The 21381-nt window shown below is 36.0% G+C and overlaps 1 protein-coding gene and 1 long non-coding RNA gene across 2 annotated transcripts in view; one reads left to right on the top strand and one right to left on the bottom strand.

Annotated features, from left to right (window-relative positions):
- ppil2 (peptidylprolyl isomerase (cyclophilin)-like 2) overlaps positions 1 to 16442 on the top strand; it is a 36385-nt gene extending 19943 nt beyond the window's left edge. Inside the window, exons 12-20 of the mRNA XM_082170841.1 lie at positions 76 to 182; positions 4860 to 4949; positions 5876 to 5909; positions 11360 to 11477; positions 12083 to 12139; positions 13646 to 13718; positions 14097 to 14159; positions 14247 to 14386; positions 16069 to 16442. Of these exons, the coding sequence (XP_082026967.1) occupies positions 76 to 182; positions 4860 to 4949; positions 5876 to 5909; positions 11360 to 11477; positions 12083 to 12139; positions 13646 to 13718; positions 14097 to 14159; positions 14247 to 14386; positions 16069 to 16168 (782 nt within the window). The 3' untranslated portion in view covers positions 16169 to 16442. The remainder of the gene's footprint in view (positions 1 to 75; positions 183 to 4859; positions 4950 to 5875; positions 5910 to 11359; positions 11478 to 12082; positions 12140 to 13645; positions 13719 to 14096; positions 14160 to 14246; positions 14387 to 16068) is intronic.
- Positions 16287 to 19755, bottom strand: LOC309499578. Its single transcript, XR_014206286.1, has 2 exons — positions 17129 to 19755; positions 16287 to 17086 (listed from the first exon to the last, which is right to left on the bottom strand). It is a non-coding gene; the product is annotated as an uncharacterized lncRNA (long non-coding RNA).
- Between the last annotated feature and the right edge of the window lie 1626 nt (positions 19756 to 21381).

Here is a 21381-nt window from a genome sequence, read left to right as displayed (position 1 = left end):
AATGTTGTCAATACTGTCTGCAGCAGAGTCATTCATAAATGTAAAGAATGAAAATATTTGTCTTTGTGTTTTCAGATGCTATTGCAGACGATACCGTGCGCTACCAATACGTTAAGAAGAAAGGCTATGTGCGCCTACACACAAACAAAGGAGACTTGAATGTGGAGTTACACTGTGATAAGGTAACGCTATGTGAAATGGATTGAACACTATTAAACCTTGGTTGTGCATGGGGTGGATTTAAACTTTTCATGCATTGAGTCCAAGCAGAACTGTGCAAGATCTCTTTTCAGATATTATATTTCTGTAAACATTGTTTTGCTTGTCCGTCCTCATTTGTGTTCATCATTTGAATAAGATTTTCCTGGCTGGGTTTGACACCTTGTTTGCTGTCACACTTAATCAGAGAAAGGCCAGAGCTGACTAATTACAGAGTGAAGGAATGAGAAAAGAATTACACAGTGTGTGATGCCCAAACAACTCCGCTTGTAAACAGTGGTCCACTTTTGGACACTTGTCTGAATTTCAATGCTTTAGATACAAAATACCAAAGCAAGCAGCATCTGCAAACAACTAACTTGACATTTCTGTGCTATTTGTTTTCCAATGATTTTTACCCAGTTGGTCTCAAGGTTACACAGGTGTCCTAGCAGATTAAGTGATCATGAGGATTGTAATGTTTAGAGCAGATGTCTTAACAAATGACAGTAGACCGGTAAGATTTTAAAACGAGCCGTTCATTCATAAATCCGCAAGATCACTGTGAAAATACAGACCGGAAGACAAAAGACAACGAGCGCAGCGCTGAAAAGGGGCGGGGCTACATAAGGTCTATATATAGGCCTGGTTTCACAGACAGGGCTTAGATTAAGTCAGGATTAGGCCTTAGTTCAATTAACATTCAAGTATAGCTTTTATAAACATACCTTAGAAGAAACATTACTGATGTGAATATTGAGACAAAACAATGGCAGTGACATATTTTTAGATCTGTCAGTGCTAGTTGCTTTCAGTTAAAATGGCTCAAACATGCATTTTAGTCTGGGACTATGTCTATGAAACCAGGGGAAAACAATTAAACTCCAATTTAGACTAACTGCAGACACTTTAAAAGAATACAGACTGGTCCTGATATTTATAGATTGAGCAGGGGTGTATGTAGTTTACAGGTCTACAGGCCGTCTTGTCTTTACATAATCTATAATTCATCCATTCAGAGTGACACACTGCATTTGCTGACCTATATAGGTTGACTCACTCTATTTTTCTATTTCTCATTTTTATGTTGTCTTGTTTTCCTTGCTCTGTTTTTGCTGTCAGATTCTATTCTTTATTCTTTGTGTCCGTTTCTAATGTGCTTCCTCTCCACTCATTTCTTTTCCTTGATGTGCTCTGTATCCCACTGAGCTTGTAAAATCATCCCTGCCATAAAACACTTCCTCTGAAAAATTGTGTTGGTTGTGGCCTTGTGCTGGCAGATAGTTCTCTCTCCTCAGCGTCCCTGTTCTTATTTATGTGAGAGCGTGCGCCAGGCTCTCACTCCTGGGTCAAAGCCGCTCATGAATCACTTTATATCTATCATTTAGTGTTTTCACTTTAATACGGTACAGAGAAACTGGTGAGCTTGGTCTTTACTGACTTTAATTACACACATAAGAATCTGTACATTTAAATCACTTCACGTTTTTTGCATTTTAGCACTTTTATATCACTTTACTTGAACGCTTTGGCTCAGTCTTGCACAAAAGCAGCAGATTCATTAAAGGGATAGTTCATGCAAAAATGAAAATTCTGTCATCATTTGGAACACAAGTTGTACCAAACCTGTATTAATTTCTTCTGCTGAACACAAAAGAAGAGATTTTGAAGAATGTCGATAAGCAAACAGTTGATGGACCCCATTGACTTCTATAGTATATATTTTTTTTTCATACTATGGAAGCCCGTCAAATGTTTGGTTACCCATATTCTTCTAAATATCTCAAAAAATATCTAAATATCTTCTAAAAACTCGTAATAGTTTGGAACCACCTGAGAGTAAATGATGACACAATTTTCATTTTTGGGTGAACTATCTCTTTAAGCCTTCACAAGGCCACATGATAAAAGACCTAATTTGGTTTGAAAATTCCTTGAACTAAAGTTTAGGGAAAAGGGAACACATTGTAAGACCTGAAGTCTTTGTCCTATTCCAGCTTAATGTGCAGAATAAGACACACCCTTTAGAAGCGTGTGTGTGTGTGTGTGTGTCAGTGTGACTTGGGAACCAAGGTAAACACTGCCTAATGGACACAGAAACAGCATTTCATGGTCCTCATAGTCCTAGTATTTTCATTGGTTGTGTGCTTGTCAAATCAGAATAAAGAGAAGAGGTCACATTGATAAGAAAATTACCCTCCGTTTTTTCTTCCTCTCCTCCCTCCCTCCCTCCCTCCCTCCCTCCCTCCCTCCCTCCCTCCCTCCCTCTCTCCCTCTCTCCCTCCCTCCCTCCCTCTCTCCCTCCCTCCCTCTCTCCCTCCCTCCCTCTCTCCCTCTTGCATTTGTGACGATTCTGTTTGTGGTGCAATGTTTACATAGTAGTGGCCTTTTTTGACTGTAACACTGAATCTTATGAAAGGATAAGACAAATGTCAAGATCAAACGTAATGATGTTCACATTTCACTCCTAAACAAAACAGAATTCAAGACAGAATTGCTAAAAAAAATTAAACCTTTAAAAAGGTGCATTTAAAAACATTTTTCAATTATTTTGCTTTTAATAACATTTAAGGCAATCGTTAATGTGTTACTGTTAGAAATACAATAATAACTTAACACAGTGACTTTCTAAAATGAAACAAACAATACCATATGTAGCCTATATACACATTAGTTTAATTAATATGTATTTACTTATTTTGCATTACTGTAATAAGAATGTATTTTATTTTTTTGGTAATTGAGGTAAATGTGGATGATATAATTTTTTTTTAATTAAGTCAATGCAGAAAATTGTAATGGTCTAAAGTAGGCTTTATTTATGTAATCAAAATATGATTTCTTATTTTCATTTTCATTTGCCTATATGCAAATGCCCTCTTGTCAAGGATGTACATTTTACAGCATTTCTTTTTCTTTTAGTGGCATTTAGACTGGAATGTGGTTGTGGCCAGTTATGTAGGTCTAGATGGAGCAGATGATTGAGATCAAGCTTGACAACTTTATTTTTGTAGGTGTTTTGTGTGTCTGTGTGCTTTTCCTGCATGAGTGTGAGACATTGAAATCTTGACTGTTTTTAAGTCCTGAGATGCTTGACTATGGAAGCTTGTTTCTGCCACACAATTAATTCATTTTAACTTTTTTTTTCTCGCAATTTACTACTTCTCAGAATTGCATGATATAAACTCGCAATTGTGAGTCAGTGTTTTTTTGTCCTCAGAATTGGACTTTAAAACGCGCAATTTCATATTTATATCCCGCAATTCTGAGAAAAAGATCAAAATTGCAAGATGTAAAGTCGCAATTGCGAGAAAAAAGTCAGAATTGTGAGAGAATATGACGCAGTTACTTTTTTTTTGTTTTTTGTTTTTTTGATTCAGTGGCAAAAACAAGTTTCCATACTTGACCTCCTCTCAGGGTAACTTATAAAACTTTAATGTGGAAATTGCTTCTGCATCTCTCCTGAGCACAAAATCAGTTTAGTGTCTCTCTGAGGTTTTATTTGAAGAGAGGGATGTCTGATCGCCATAGAAACGAACAAATAAACATTTACACAGTGAGATGGGAATCAACTCCTTAAACTTTCAGTGCTGTTTTTTTTTTAACAACATCTTATAAGCAAGCCTTTCTCTTCCTGAATAACGTAGCAGATTTAAAATACATTCAAAGCTGCCAGATGTATTACAAACAAACCTAATTGTTTATTGGCCTTTTTATCCCACAGACGGTCCTTTTGGTAGCACACAAGGGCACAAGGGATTTGAGAGGCTTGTATAAAAATAATGAAGACATCATCTGAAGTTACAGTGGACACTTCCTGTAATATTCATAAGTGATTTAATGTTGCCAGCTGTAGTTTCAGTAATGTGAATGTTTTGAAGTCCTGTTTAATTTGGTTGAATTTCATGAAGAAATATAATACATTTCACCACAAATATCATAAGAAAAAATAAGTTATATTTTGCATAAAGAAAATCAATCCTATTTTAAAATCTTTAAGATCTTAGATTGTTGATTTATTTTCATGATAATTAAGCGTTTTCTGTAATATAATAAAGAAAGTCCTCCTGCCCAGACATTTTTTTTTAAATTTAGTGCAATAAATTGTTCCATGATGTATAAATACTTTAATATTTAATAGTTATTTTAAATAATTCTTAATTTTTCTTGAATTACAGTAATGAGGTTGTTTTGGTTTATTTTGTTTATAAACAAAATGGGGTCAAATGTGCTTAATGTCACAATGAGAAAAATCCTAATTGTCCAACATAGATTTCTCTTTTTATTTTAAATTTCTAATTTATTTTAATATTTTCCAATTTGTTGTTTACTTTTAATTTTAGGGTTAAACATAAATTTTTGGGTTAAACATTAAACTGGACGTGTTCTTGACTGGTTTCATTAGATTCACTTTTTTCCTAGTTCTTATAGATTCAGTAGATTCATCTTCGAGTCAGAAGAGTTTCTTTATTGATGGTTCATGTGATTTGTATGGTCTCACAACAAAGTATTTGTAAATGTCTAAACATTTCTTCAAACCTCTTTTTTTTAAATTATTTTAGTGTGCTGCTATGCAAGTGTTATCATAATGACAAACCGTTTTCATAAATCACATTTCCTGACATTAAAACTGATATTTTTTATAATTTTTTTTCTTGCAGGTCCCCAAGGCAGGAGAAAACTTTATTAAACTGTGTAAGAAAGGATATTATGATGGCACAGTATTCCACCGCTCTATTCGAAATTTTATGGTAAATAAGTTTCTCTTTATTATTCTAAAATGTGGCCTTTAAATACATTTATTTTAAGATGTTACCTCGAATGTAACATTTTCCTACAGTATATTCAGTGCGTGTCTGAATGTGTGTGTGTGTGTGTGTGTGTGTGTGTGTGTGTGTGTGTGTGTGTTAGCTAGCGTTAGATAACTACCAATCATTATATATATATATATGTATATGGGCTGTCAAAAGATTTAAATATTTAATCGTGATTAATCGCATATTTATCATGAAATTAAGCATACATAATTTATCTTGTTTAACGCGTTTATATAGTCATCATTTGCTATATCCAGCAAAGAAAACTGTCAGATTGAAGGGTGATTCTCACAAAACTGTATTTTCTAGAAATACGTGAGAGAATTGTAGAGTTCTCCTGCTAATTTTACTTTGATTTCTGTGTAATTTTACCTTTTATTTTATTAATGTACCAAGAAATTACATAGATGTGAAATGGTTGATGTGCTCTTTCCAAAATGTTTGACTACAGTACAACCACAAAATTTCACAAAAATCTGCAAAGGCTCAAATGTGTGTGTGTATAAATACAGGTGTATATACTTGAAGTACATATGTATATATAATGCAAACTTTGTTGCATTATTTTCCTGTTGTCACTGAAAAGCTGCTTAGAAACAATCAGTATTGTAAAAAGCACTATATAAATAAAGTTGACTTGACTTGTGCACCAAGCACTGGGAAATTACAAGTATCAGATCGGAACGACTCTGTATCGGCAGATACTCAATATTGGGGGCACAAAATAACTTGACCGGTACATCAATAGTCATTGAAGTAGATTGCTAGCCATTTAAAACCAAAGAATTAGCTTCAGGTTTTTTTTTTATTATAGAAAATGTGGCATTTTAATGTTTTTTTGTGTTATTCTTTGTTTTCAGATTCAAGGAGGAGACCCAACAGGGACTGGTACAGGTAATCATTTTAACATTTGTTCAGAATCTCTTGTCATTTGGATCACTTGCGCATAACAGTTACAAACAGGGTCCTCCACCGTTACTGTCTTCAGACTCTCACAACAAGTTAAATATGGCATCTACCCTCACTAAAGTACAAAATATACATTGAATACATCGCTTTAGTTACCAGTTGACTCATGCACATTTTTTTGGTGATTCTTCTTAAAATGATCAGAAAAGGTTTTTCTAGTGGAAACAATTACAGGACGTTTAGTCTTTCAAAAAAAATAAATTTCGAACAATTTAGGTTGACTTTCTTTATCATATTCAGTTGATCAGATGAGAATTTCATTGCTTTCTCAGACTTGCTTGAGCTGTCTAGACAATATGACCTCAGCTTTCTGAATGCCGTTTTGGTGCACATTTGCGAGGGATGTTTTCCTGTGGTCATGAGTGTTAAAATCTGCAGGTTCAACTAAGGAAAAGAAAGGATAAAGAGCTTGTGCACTCTATTCCCTTGAATGGTCTTGTACGTATCTAAAATTCAATCCCATAAAAAATGCACCAGCCTCACCTGAGACTCTTGTGTAGAGAGAAAGATTGAGAGCAAGAAGTGAACAGGGAAGTAGACCGAATGATTTTTCATGAACAGAGAGTGAATTTAAAGTGTTGAGTATTAGACTTGAAGGTTAGAAGCAGCTTCTATCTTCCAGCCATTCTCACTCGTGTATTATCACGCACATTGAGACAAGATTTGCAATTGCATTTTTACCTAAAAATAGATGCAAATAGAGATGCATCAGAGCAAACTGTTGATTGCCTGCCCAAAATATGTGCTTTTAGTCATTTGAGTGAATGTTCACGGATGTTAGAGAAGAGTTTGCAGTGTCCTCAATCCTTCTCTATATGTGACACTCCATGTACAATAGGTTAATTAAATGATTAAAAACACATGCCCTTTTTTGTAAGGGAATAGTTCACACAAAAATGAAAATCATCATTATTTGCTCGCACTATTATGTTGTTTCAAACCTGTATGACTTTCTTCTATAGAACACAAAAGAAGAACTTTCAACTAATTTCCTGACCACTCTTTTCAATATAATGAAAGCAAACAAGGACAAAATTACAAAAAAGCACCATAAATGCACCCTAAAATTGGATGAAGCAGTCTTCTTGAGCAATATGATAGAGATTGTGGGACAAACAGACTAAAATTGATGTTGCTGTACACTGAAAATTCATCCTAGTTTTCCTTTGGCAAGTAGTGATGTCCAATCTGGGAAGGAATGAGTTAGATCTAATGAATCTGTTTATACAGCTCAAAACACATGAGTGATTTACTCACTAATTGGACCAATTCTGTCAGTGATTCCAATTGCATCAAATAACAACTTAATATGCAGTCTGTTCTTCATTTAATAAAAAAAAAAAAAAGTAGTGTATGACATGTAAAAATTATATGGACACTTATGATACTTTTAAAGTGATTTCAAGTTTGAATTGCATAGAAGAATGACCAGTACATTGTTAAAATGCTTCAGTAGGAGTCATAAAGGTTTGGAACAACGTGAGGGTAAGTACATTTCTGAGTGAAAATATACCTTTAATTATGAACCATTAAAGGGATAGTTCACTTTGAAATAAATTTTTGGTACGTTTTAGCTTACCTCAAGGGCATCCAAGATGTAGGTGTCTTTGTTTCCGCAGTAGTTTCAATTTTGATATTTTTAGGGCAAACCGTTCTGTCTGTCAGTCATATAATGCATGTCTATGGTCACCACCTCAAAGAGCATGCACAGAGAAGTCCAAATTAAACATGATTTAATGACTCGTAAATGTAAGTACACATTGATGGCCTAAGACACGAAACGAGCGGCTTGTGTGAGAAAACGAACAGTATTTATATCGTTTTTACCTCTTGTAACCACAGCCACGTCCAAGTGATCTGAGGGCGCGGGCGCTTCGGTCTGCACAAGCGCCGGAAGTGATCTCTCGCGCGTGTCTGTTGATATATCGAAATCGTCTTCCATTGCGATTTCCTGTATATCTAAATAGGTTTAGATCTTCACAGTGAAAGGTAACACTTCCGAAATCTCTGTGTAAACAATGAGTGACGTACACGCGCGAGAGATCACTTCCGGCGCTTGCGCAGACCGGAGCGCCCGCGCCCTCAGATCACTTGGACGTGGCTGTGGTTATAAGAGGTAAAAACGATATAAATACTGTTCGTTTTCTCACACAAACCGCTTGTTTCGTGTCTTAGGCCATCAATGTGTACTTACGATGGGGAATTGTTTAATTTGGACTTCTCTGTGCATGCTCTTTGAGGTGGTGACCATAGACATGCATTATATGACTGACAGAAAAGAACGGTTTGACCTAAAAATATCAAAATTGAAACTACTGTGGAAACAAAGACACCTACATCTTGGATGCCCTTGAGGTAAGCTAAAACATACCAAATATTTATTTCAAAGTGAACTATCCCTTTAAGAGATATGTTCTGATAAATATTGGCATTATACAAAACCATAATGCACAAAAAAAAAAGGTACAAAATCTGTCACTGGGATGGTTCCCTTTCAAATGTTACCTTTAAGATATTAATATGCACTTTTAGGTACTAATGCATCTTTAGGGGTAAATAAGGTACAAAGGTGTACCTTTTGTAAAGACAGCTTTGTATTGACAGTTTTTGAACTCTTTTTCTGAGCGTGTAACTTGGCTTAGTTAAATTATTTTGAAGGCTTTGATCATGTGTTCAGCCATCCTGTTTTCCTCCATTTAGTTGAAAAATAGATAGTATTAACCAAATTATCCAAATGTGTTTTGGATGCTGCAGCAAGAAGTCACGAGTGTGACAAATCACACAATGTTCCTTTTGAAGAGATGCTGCGTTCTGTAATAATGGTGCTCTGTGTTAGGCTGTGAATGAATGTGCAATGATTATGATTCTGCTGGATTCATCTACCAAATTTAATCAAGGCTTCTTATGCAGCAGTTTGGGATCAGTACGGCAGAAAACATCACAACTCACGTTGACATCTGTGACGTTTTTAGATGTGTATGTGTAGGTAATAGGTATAAAGGTATACATGGTTGGCAAATGAAAGGAAATAAGTAAAGGCTCATAAAATCTTTCCTATATGACAAAGAATATAGTATCGAAATATTATAGAATATAGAAGACTCTGAAGACAATCTAAGTTCCAGTTAGTTTTGTGGCAGTCATCGGCCGTGATGTACTATATTTATTCGCAGAGTCTGTTAATTGTTGTTATTTTGTTAAAATGATGGCAATCATACAATTGCATTTATAATCAATTTAGTTTGATTTGCAGGTTAATCATATTAATCACAATCAGTTACATATTTTCATCAGAGATAATTTTTTAATTGCTCACTGCCGACTCAAAACATGAAGCTTCAATTACTCATTTGCCTTTGTATGAAATTTGTTTTTGTATGAGTCAGAGGACATGATTTTTTGTTTATTGCAAAATAATGAATTTTTATTTTTATTTTTTATTAATCTTAAATTTAATGTTAAAATGATTTGTTCAGTTCTTATTATTGCTATTCAGCTCTGCTTCCAAATCATTTTAAGGAATAATACAGGTTATATACATTGCTGTCAGTTATTCAACAAAAAAGTTTCAACTTGGTTTGTTAAAACAACACGTTCAGAAAAGTCTTTGGGGCAACAGCTGTGATATGTTTGGCCCATAGACTTCTACAGATCCTTGGTTTTAACCTTGGATTTAACCATCTACCTTTTGGATTTTAACATTTTAATCTTGAATGTAGTCCCTTAGGTGCTCAAAATGAATAAATCATGTTTTCATTGTTTTTAATCATGTCAGCCTTGTTATTCTGTCCGGTTGATTTTCATCCACTTCCTATAACCCTTTTTTTCCCCTCCCTTTTTAATCAAGCCTGTGGCATGGGGGTAGGAAATGTCAGCAAGGGCATAAATTATGCAGAAATGTCACCTGGGGAATGTTTATGAGGGTGTGCAGAGTTTTCAGAGGTAGATTGGTGCGCTGTAAACGACACCGGCTGCTGGACGTTAAAACACCTTCCTGCTCTTCTACGTCTAGAATCATGTGCGGCGAAGTACAAAAGATTTTAAAACTCGCGATGACTTTGTGAATTCAGTAGGTGCAGGTGTCACAGAAATCCTGCAGTTGAGAAACGTCTCATGTCGAACACTCGCTGAGAGAGCCGCATCCAGCAGAGCTTTTGATTGAGCGTGATGAAGCGTTAATTAGTGAACCTGATTTGGAGGCCTTTGGCATGAGGTGTTTGTTTATGGTGGCAGAAGACGATGCATGGTATCTGTGCATGTGGCACTGGGTTCATTTTATAAATGATTTGAAGTGATTGAAAAAGACAATCTGGGTCAAGTTTAGTTGAACGGCTTTAATATTTCAGTGTAAAATCTGTAGGAAGAATTGAGTAGTCAGACTGCTGCTGCTAACGTTAAAAAGATACTGATAACGTTCACCAATGCTGCATTGATTTTGTGAAATATTATCAAAAATTTAAATAGCCGTTTTCTATTTTAATATATTATAAAATATAATTTATTCCTGTGATTTCAGCATCAATACTCCAGTCTTCAGTGTCACATGATCCTTCAGAAATCATTCTAATATGATGATTTGATGGTCAAGAAACATTTCTTATTATTATCAGTGTTGAAAACAGTTGTGCTGCTTAATATTTTTGTGGAAACGGTGATCGATTTTTTTTTTTCATTTAATTCTTTTATGACTAGAAAGTTATAACATTATTCATATCTAACATTATAAATCTCTTTACTGTCACTTTTGATCAATTTACTGCATCATTTCTGATCAATGTAATGCATAATTTCTGAAGTGTTCATTTCTTTCAAAAAGTCAGAAAAATCTTACTGACCCCAAACTTTTGAAAGGTAGTGTATGATTTCTTCATTTGAGCATATTGCTGATTCTAAGTATTTGAGATTTGCACAAACCCCTAAACCTATTAAAATCTATTACGTGAATTGCCTCACCATCATTTGTGCTATGGACATGGATTTATCCTCAAATCACTTGGTTTTGTTTGAGAGATATGCTGGCACTTTTTAACATAGGCAGGACAAAACCCCAAAGACATTGAATGAGGGACCTGAGCCATATCTGGGAACCAAAGTATGTTTTTTTGCAATCCTGTTTGGTGCTGCTAGTGTCATAGAAATGACACTACATTTAAACTAATGTGTTTCTGTGTGTGTAAATGTAATTGTAATTGTTGTTTTTGTGTTGTGCACAACTGGATTTGTTCTTCCAGTGCAATTATACCAGACGTGATGGCACATGCAGCAGGGTTGTTATTGGCCAGGTGTCATGATGTGTTACTCTTAATCTCATACAAATCTTTAATATTCATGTTTTTCCCTCCTGTCGATCCTCTTTCTGTCGTTGTGTATATCAGGAGGCGAGTCTTTCTGGGGAAAGCCATTCAAGGATGAATTCAAGCCTAATCTGTCTCACACGGGTCGTGGGATTCTGAGCATGGCTAACTCAGGACCCAACACAAATAAATCCCAGTTGTGAGTATGTTTCATCTGCTCATTACAGTGATTGTCAGGCAGTTTCGAACATTCTGTTTGAGTTTGTTCTAAATCCCTTAAGTATTAAACTTCTGCAATTATTTCAGGCCAAACTTGTTAACATACAGACACCATTCAAGCTTTGGATCATAGGCCACTTTAGGCTACTTTTGGTTTTTTATAAACCGGTTTTAGAGAAATTTGAGAGATAGATAGAGAGAATTTGAATACTGAATTCTTGTTGATTTTCTTATGTATTTGCATACTGATTTGAGTGGTCTTTCTTGCATTTAAACGTTCATAACCAGCACAGTTTTGTTGCCTCTACAAGCACTGGTGTTTTGCTCAATATATATATACAAATCTAATTTAAATATGAATTTACCCTTGCCATTTAACCATTAATAACCAGCAATGACAAATGGGAAGAATCAAAGCTTAAATTTACCTTAATCTTCAACACTGTGTTGTTGTTGTTGTTGTTGTTGTTTTGCCTTTACAAGCACTGGTGTTTTGCTCATTAAATACAAACCTAGTTTAAATATAAATTTACCCTGTTACAAAAACTCGGTTCACATGAGAATATTTTTCCTGTTTTCTTTCAGCTTCATAACATTCCGCTCGTGCGCATACCTGGACAGGAAACACACTGTGTTTGGAAGGTACGTTTATTTATGGATTTGTCTTTAGTAATAGATTTGACCTGTGTACATTCACATCCCTCAGACCCAAGAGTGCATCAATAGCTTGTTTGCAGCTGTGAATGACTTTCTTGCTTGTCCTGAGTGGTAATAATGGATCTCAACATCATACTGCTATTTTGGGGGTAGCATTTTTGGTATATTCTTCATTTGGTCAGCTTTCTGTGTGAGTGAAGTCCTTCTTGGGGGAAAGCTTGTCTTCTGTTGAATCAGAACATTCCAGCACACACACACACACACACACACACACACACACACACACACACACACACACACACACTTTCACTCTGAGGGAAAGTCTTTGCCCATTTGGCATTGAGTGGAAACCCTTGGACTCTAGCTGTGGAATTCAGAGGCTTGTCAGCATAAGCCTGGACTAAACTGCTGTGCACACTCTCATGCACCCCTCACCCCACAGCAGCAGAAAGTCTGTGCACTTACTGAGCACGTGCAGTGAGTGCACACACTCGCCCCTCGACCCTCAGCCTATGGGGTACCTAGAAACCTGAGCCCCTGTTAAAGATGAAATGTCCCACAGGAACAGCTGTGCAAAGAGAGAAAGTACACAGCATGTGCACATATAGCTCTAACACACAAACAACGTTATAGATTTGATCCAAGATATTATCACAGCTTGGCACTGAATCATCACCTTTTTAACTGCAACTACAGCTACTTGTTAAAGAAACAGTTCATACATTTTTTTATTTTTTTTTATTAGAATACTCTTTAATTGTTTACTAACCCTCATGATGTACTAAACCTGTGTGACTCTTCTGTGAAACACAAAAGAAGGAATATAATGAAAGTGCACAGTGACTAGCGCCCGTCAAGCTCCAAAAACGTCAAAAAGCAAGAAATGATCACAAAAGCAATCCATACAACTTTTGCACACTTTTCCGAATCTTTTGAAGCCATTTGATAGCTTTGTGTGCCTGTGAGTTCTGTCAGTCATTATTCACTGAAAACCACGTTGAAAGTGAGTTTTATTTTAGTATTATTTATAGAATATTTATAGAATTTATTACTATTTTGAATTAGCAGTTTAATTTAATTTTAGTTAGTTGTCAACTAAGGCAACATTTGTATTACATTTAAATTTATTTCAGCTTTATTTCTGTGATTGAAAACGATTTTAATTTAGTTAACAATAATAACATTGTTAAAAGCTGTTGTATAATTTTATAAGACTTAAAGTATCGCAAACCAATCATATGGACTGCTTAAATCGTATTCCTTTATTTCTTTTTCGCACTTTTTGGATCATAACAGTTAAAGTAAATTGCATAATTTTCATTTTGGGGTGTGCTGTTACTTTAAGAAAAGTTCGAATTTGTTGTCTACAGTGAAAGGGTTTGATCCAGTCTCATTAGTGATATTATCACCACTTGGCACTGAATATTACCTCATTTACTCTTTGCAGCAGGGTTTTAATAGGATTTCTGTCCCTCTCTTGCTCTCTTTTAGAGTGGTTGGTGGTTTAGAGGCTCTCACAGCGATGGAGAATGTTGAAAGTGATCCGAAGACAGACAAACCCAAGGTTATTTTATTCCATTTATTCCCCTTCTGAGGCATCAGAAATGTATGATTCGGTTGCAGAAGCGTGTGTCAGGAGTGTAGGGTTGTGCAACATGACTCATGGTACCTCCTGTTTGTTTATATTTTTCCACCTGCTGTCAAATCCCAGAATGCCAAAAGAGAAAATAGTCCAATTTAAACAGACACGTTTATTCATGTTTTTTAAGCATTTATGTAAAATGCAAACTGTATTTTAGCTTGGGGCCAACAGAGTTTTTGAATAATTTGCTTCAGTACTTTTTTTTCCCTTTGCCTTTTCATTTCTTAAACGGTAACAGCATGCTAATAGGTCGAGTGTTTTTTCTCAGTCTGAATCTCTGTTTCTGTTTCACATTCTCAGTCTGAGATAAAGTTGCTGAGCGCTTCAGTATTTGTGGATCCGTATGAGGAAGCCGATGCACAGGTCAGCATTTGTGTGCATGTATGTAGTCAGTGTCGTGTTTGTTGTTTTCATGGCGTGCAGTCGATGTGACACCGTGTGTGTGTTTAGATTGCAGCCGAGCGAGAGAAGGAAGCACAGAAACAGGAGGAAGAGAGAGCGCAAACTTCTGCTTCAGCTAAAGCCAAAACAGAGGACAAGCCTAAAGTCTTCAAACCAGGAGTGGGCAAATACATCAACATGGCTGCCACGTGAGTTCACACTCATCTGTGATATGATGCACGGTTGCTGAATATGACCACCTCATAATATTGCAAGACGACTTTGATATTTTTATATTGCAAGATATTGCATTGATTTACTTCGGTTTAAAATCCACAACTTTTTCTCTCACAACAGTGAGGAGGTTCTGGTAATGGTAACTCATATTTATTACCTCTAGAATGATCAAATAATGATCATTATTAAGGTCATAAATATGAGTTGCATTACCAGAACCTTTCCTCCAAGCACACAAGTAATTCATCACTCTGTTGACTTTTATAGTCCTTTGAAATTTGCTCTGGTAATCCTCATATTTACCACAACAAGCTATTTATTAAAAGCAATATTTCACTGCTTGATTTCTGAAAATAAAAGTTATTTGTTGTTATTTATCAAAAGGTTATAGGATTACAAATGTGTTTTCAGTCGCTGTTGAATCTTCATCATCAAGGCAAAATAAATTATTAAACCTGAATTGGTGTAAAGAATCATGAGGAAATTCGTTTTTTGCTTTGTAATATTTCTGGTCAAAAAGGCAAAGAAATTATAGATGGATGGATGGATAGTGTCGTAGCCTATTATAATAATGTGCACGGCTTTCAGTGGATGCTACTGTTTTAAGTTATTAATAATGAATAACTTAAATATAAAATAAGCTTCATATTATGGCAAATGTGTGTGTTTGTGTGTGTTACTGGTGAGGGGTTTGTCCCACACCACAGCAGGGCTCAGGATATGAGCAAAGTTTACTGAGAATGGCAGGAGATCTTTCTAATTATCCCTCACAACCCCACTGTTTCTCTCTCACACACACACACACACACACACACACACACACACACACACACACACACACACACACACACACACACACACACACTCTCCCTAACACACTGACTGACTGTTAAAGAGACAAGCACATGCATACAGAGCGATGTGAACACCTGCTGCTCACACCTGAGATCTGGATCACACACACACACACACACACACACACACACACACAGGGTTACAACTAATTTTTCTAGTCGCTGTTGAATCTTCAACATCAAAGCAAAATAAATTAATTAACCTGAATTGGTGTAAAGAGTCTTGCAAGCTAACGCAACATGAGGAACTTTGTTTTCTGTCTTTGAAATATTTCTGGTCAAAAAGACTCTCAAATTATTGCTTTGAATCACATTTTGGCCAATATTTACCATGGTAAATATTGATAATTATAGAAGCTCAAAGTAATTCAAAGAACTGCAATTGAGATTCTTTAAGATGAAAGGATAAAATGATAGAGGGAAGATGGGAAATGATAAATTGATAAATAAAAAATTCAAAGTGTTTAATAAATGCATAACCATTTTTTTCACCTTTTATGAAACATTGATTTAAACATGTGCTACTGTACCTTTAAGACCACTTTATGTAAAGGAATTATGTCATTGGCTAACCTCTGCTTGTGAAATGAGTAATAAGAATTATGTTCAAGGTCCAGCTCGGTTTCCTTCAATAACAGCCTCTTTTGCAAGGTCTGCATTTACTTTGACAGATTCACAAAACACTGCGCTGTGAAACGTGCCAAACAAACTGCTGAGGTCGGACTCGCATATATAATCACTACTGAATCAGTTACACAAACCTAATTAACTTTAACGTCTCATTCACTCTCCTTCATCAGGAAACATTCCCACCCAGATGGTGACAAACCCTCCACTAGTGAAGCTCCTGCCAAGAAACACAAAGGCAGAGCAGGTTTTGGAGACTTCAGCTCCTGGTAGAGCCACCTCACTCAAACAGCTGATTCTGGGTCAGATATGCTGGATTCTTCTAGATCTTATTCTGTGCAGTGTTTGCAAACCTCTTGGTCTTTCCCCTTTATGTTTTCTCATTTGAAAGTTTTTGTTTTTTTAAGATCATTGATGTGGAAGGGATTGTTTTGTTCACATGTTGTTTGCTCATGTCTTGATATTGAGCCCTGTAAATAATCATTGCTATTTTTTGCATTTTAAATGATTGCATTTGGGCATTAATAAATGCATTTTGCTAAAAGTTTGGCATGTTCATGTCTCAATCTTTTTATTTTTGTTTGTATGGTCCAGTGTTATTTTAGTTTTATTATAGTTGTATTAATATTTAGAATTAGCCTACATTTTTATTTTCATTTTTTTGTTTTTTTGTTTTGTTTACTTTTTAGTAATATAATAGTAAGTTTTAGTTAGATAGATAGATAGATATATTATTATTATTATTATTATTTTATTTAAAAAAAATTTTTTTATTGCAAATCAGTCAAAGTTCACTCCAAGAAAGTGGCATTACAGCACACCAAGCTAATTGTTTTGGTCATATTTTGTTCCTTTACAGCGCTTGACTGCTCACTATGAACTCTATATATATTTTGTGTTCCACAAAAGTCATTCAGGTGTAGAACTACATGGGGTAACGCGTTACAAACAACACGAGTTATGTAATCAGATTACTTTTTCAAGTAACGCAATAATAAAATATTTGAAATAACACAAATGTACTTAATGTATTTAATCTCACTTTATTAACCAATGTCTTTGCTGCAGACCTTCAATGATCCAATTCAATCATATTAATAAGCAAAAATGACTTTAGTTAAACCACATTTATGTTTCTTTTTTGTTTTGTTTTTATTGCTGAAGTAAGTGTGTTGAACTTATTTATTTGAGCTGCTAACTAATCCAATTAGTTACTTTTTTTTAGGGAGTTACGCAATATTGTAACGCATTACTTTTAATAGTCACTTTCCCCAATACTGATAATGAGAGCGTTCCTTATAATATCTCATTGAATAAGGGTTCGGACCAAAGTGAAAAAAAGACGTTTTCTAACTAAACCAATTGCTGTTCCTGTCATGAGTGCAGGTATTGTGTCCTCCAATGGGATTTACATTTCCAGAATGTTGAATGGAAAATCTTTGTAGTTCACACAATAGAGCAGTTCTCTGTTGTTATGGCTGCAATTTTTTTATGTCTTTTCCTGGAGGGGAGTTTCCTATGTTTGCTTTCTTTTGTCCTTGACTGTTCTTGCTGATTGTGTGGGTTTTTTTCTATTATTTACTTCTTTTTTTTCGACCCAAGCGTGTTTCATATACAGCCTCGGGAGCCAATTACACAAGCTGACTGTTTCTGAAAGTTATTGCCCATTTTTCTTCCTTCTGTCGGCATATGAGGATGAATCTCACGAAACCTGTCAGGTGAAGCTTTTCTCCTCAAAATCAAAATCAATAAATAAATAAATGATATATCTAAGTATTGTCACTTTTTATTGTTATGACAATTAATCATGTTCACATTAGAAATGACTTTGAGACTCACCACCGAGAATAATTGTAGAAAAAAAGAAAAGAAAAAAAATATCCAGCTGCATTACATTAATGGGAATTTGGGTCATGTAAAAGTTAAAAAAGATATATATATATATATTTGGTAAAATATGACCCATATACACACTACTGCTTAAAATTTGGAGTTAGAATAAAAAATAAAAAAATTAATACTTTTATTCCGTAAGAACTTAATTTGTTCAAAAGTGACATCATATCATCTATATACAGGTGCTGGTCATAAAATTAGAATATCATCAAAAAGTTGATTTATTTCAAGAATTCAACTTAACAGGTGAAACTAATATATAGACTCATTACATGCAAAGTGAGATATTTCAAGCCTTTATTTGTTATAATTTTGATGATTATGGCTTACAGCTTATGAAACCCACGAAATCAAAATCCCAGAAAATTAGAATATTACATGAAATCACACAGTAATCACACAGTGATACCATGGTCATTGAACCAGGTTTTGGTTCTTTTGGCAGTGTGGGCAGGTGCAAATCCTGCTGGAAAATGAAGGAAGCATGAAGTGCTCTGGAAATGTCCTGGTAGACGGCTGCGTTGAGTGGACAGCACAGTGGACCAACACCGGCCGATGACATGGCTCCCTAAACCAACACAGACTGTGGAAACTTCACACTGGACTTCCAGCATCTTGGATTGTGTGCCTCTCCATTCTTCCTCCAGACTCTGGGACCTTGGTTTCCAAATGAGATGCAAAATTTGCTCTCATCAGAAAAGAGGACTTTGGTCCACTGTGCTTTATAAAATCCAGAGTCAACGCAGCCGTCTACCAGGACATTTTCAGAGCACTTCATGCTTCCTTCATTTTCCAGCAGGATTTGCACCTGCCCACACTGCCAAAAGAACCAAAACCTGGTTCAATGACCATGGTATCACTGTGTGATTACTGTGTGATTTCATGTAATATTCAAATTTTCTGGGATTTTGATTTCGTGGGTTTCATAAGCTGTAAGCCATAATCATCAAAATTATAACAAATAAAGGCTTGAAATATCTCACTTTGCATGTAATGAGTCTATATAATATTAGTTTCACCTGTTAAGTTGAATTCTTGAAATAAATCAACTTTTTGATGATATTCTAATTTTATGACCAGTATATATATTTATGATAGTTTTATAATTCAAATAAATACTATTCTTTTTTTCTATTTTCCATTATTAAAGAATCCTGAAAAGAAATTGTCAGTTTCCACAGAGATATTAAGCAGCATGATGTTTTCAACATTGATAATAATAAGAAATCATTTATTGAGCAGCAAATCAGCATATTAGAATGATTTCTGAAGGATCATGTGACACTGAAGACTGGAGTAATGATGCTGAAAATTCAGCTTTGATCACAGGAATAAATTACATTTTTAAATGCATTAAAATAAATGCAGCTTTGGTAAGCAGTAGAAACTTCTTTCAAAAACATTACAGACCCCAACATTTTGGACTTTATATATGAGATTGAAGCGTGTCTTTCAGGACACTGAAGTGCAGATGATGTTTCTGTGTGTAAGTGATACAGACAGGTGTGTGAGCAGGTGTGTGAGCATGTCCTGGTAAACAACTTGTGGATGTGCCTTCTTCCGGCCATTACGTAACCCTGCATGTGTCTTCTGCATGCCCTGCTCTTGTGTGTGTGAAGTGATGATCAGTCAGTCTCTGGTGGTTTACAGCATCACTGAAGTCAGGCGGGCTCGTCTATAGGGTCAGAGTGCAGGAGGAAAGCCCATCCCAGTGCAACACACAAATCTGTCACTGTTTCCCGAATAGTTCAACTTCCCAGCAGAGCTCCACATGTTCCTCCTAACTGGCGTAAGCATTTCTCGTTTTCCCATACACTATTTGTGTGAAATTACTGTGTCTGTGAACCAAAAACAGCTATTTATGATGTTGCCAACACATTAAATGTGTTGAATAGCATATTTTGAGGCTTCAGCGTGTGTAATTTCTTTAATGTTGACCCCAGTAATGTGTTCGGAGAGAGAGATGGAGATTGATGGATACTAGGTTTGTCGTGTCACAATATATCGCAAAGCAAAAAAGCAACAATATGTATCGTGGATAGTTCAACCCCCAAAAAAGAAAAAAAATTACTATGTGAGGGAAAAAAATCAAGTTTTCAGAGTTTTATTGTCAGTACTACATTAACTACTATATATAATAATGCAATGGGGAAATATTTGTGGGTCCTGATAATGCCAAATGTCTTATGTTACCAGTAAAATGTGGCCTACGTTATTTTAGTCAGTGACAGAGTGCAAGCATATTCGTTCAGAATCATGAATATTTGTACTCTGGTGTCTCTATTTTCCTGTGCATTGGGTTTCCAGCACCAAGTCCAAGCCTATTCATTTCCACACCCAATGTAATACCAAATTTAGCATTTTAATCAACAGTTCGTTTTTTTGTTAACCTTTTATCATATGACTTGGTACCCTGGAAATCCAGAGTTCTCGCGAGAGCACAAGTTGAATTTGCTCAGCGAGTTTACTCTGGCGTCGATTAAATGATGCTCATTAACTATGCCCTTGTATCCAAGCTGCACCAATCACATCGGTGTATCTGATATAGGCGGGCCAGAGGCGAGCTAAACAGATGACGACAGCGCTGTGACGTCGAAGTCATTAGTAAACATTGCAAAATGGCTATGGATGAACACCGGTTGTTTGAAAGTTGAGTTAGATTTGGCTTTTTATCTAAAACAGGAATAGAAGACGGCGCTCGAATTGTTCCTTTGCAAGAAGGGCGTTTTTGCTGTTTTGCCGACCGGATACAGTAAGAGTCTAATCTACCAGTTAGCTCCGCTGGTGGCTAAGCGATGTTGTGATTGGTCGTAGTGTTATCCAATTGCGTGCAGTGAGATTTTCAAATGCATGCTTGGTGCCGCCCCTCGAGCTGGCTGATTTTCATTAGTCGATGCCAGACCATTAATCTTTCAGATTTAGGTCTGGATTTCCAGGCTAATGACTATGAGTATAGTATTGCAATAATATCGTATCGTGATATATATCGAATCGTGACATGAGGGTATCGTTACATAGCCTGGTAATACCAAACTCTGCTACTTCGCTTTGCTTCGTAGACAGAGTCTGGAATGGCATAATAGAGAAGTGTTTTCTCTCTCGCGGGGGGGCGCTTGACTGAAGTTTAAAATCATTGGTTACCCGTAAGCCAATCACATAACGTTTGGTTATGGTGTGTGTTATGCGCATGCTCAGCCGCATCTAACTTCTACTGTAAACACATGTATGATGCGAAAACAAAAACCATCGAGCGAAATACCGGAGTGAACATGGCTGTGAACGACTTTTGCAGATTATGTGAAGTAAATCTATGCATCCAATCAGCGTCTACGTCACGGCTCTCAGCCCGCCCTCTGTTCGTTGATTGGCCGGCTATTTTCAGGCCGGAGGAAAACGGAAAGCTATGACGCTGTCTCAGACTGAGTACAGAAGCGAAATGAAATTGAGCGGAAGTACGAAGTCTGACGTAGTCAGGCTAATTGTTACACCCCTGACGCCGGTTTCACACCGCAAGCGTCAGCGGCGCGTGAACAGCGCGTATTTTTTTCGGCGTCCATGTTAATCAGTGAGTGCATTCACACCGGGAGCAG

The sequence above is a fragment of the Leuciscus leuciscus genome, assembly GCF_965113295.1.
Source record: "Leuciscus leuciscus genome assembly, chromosome: 5".
NCBI lineage: Eukaryota > Metazoa > Chordata > Actinopteri > Cypriniformes > Leuciscidae > Leuciscus > Leuciscus leuciscus.
The sequence above is the reverse complement of the archived record's forward strand: the minus strand, read 5'-3'. Positions and strand labels throughout refer to the sequence as shown.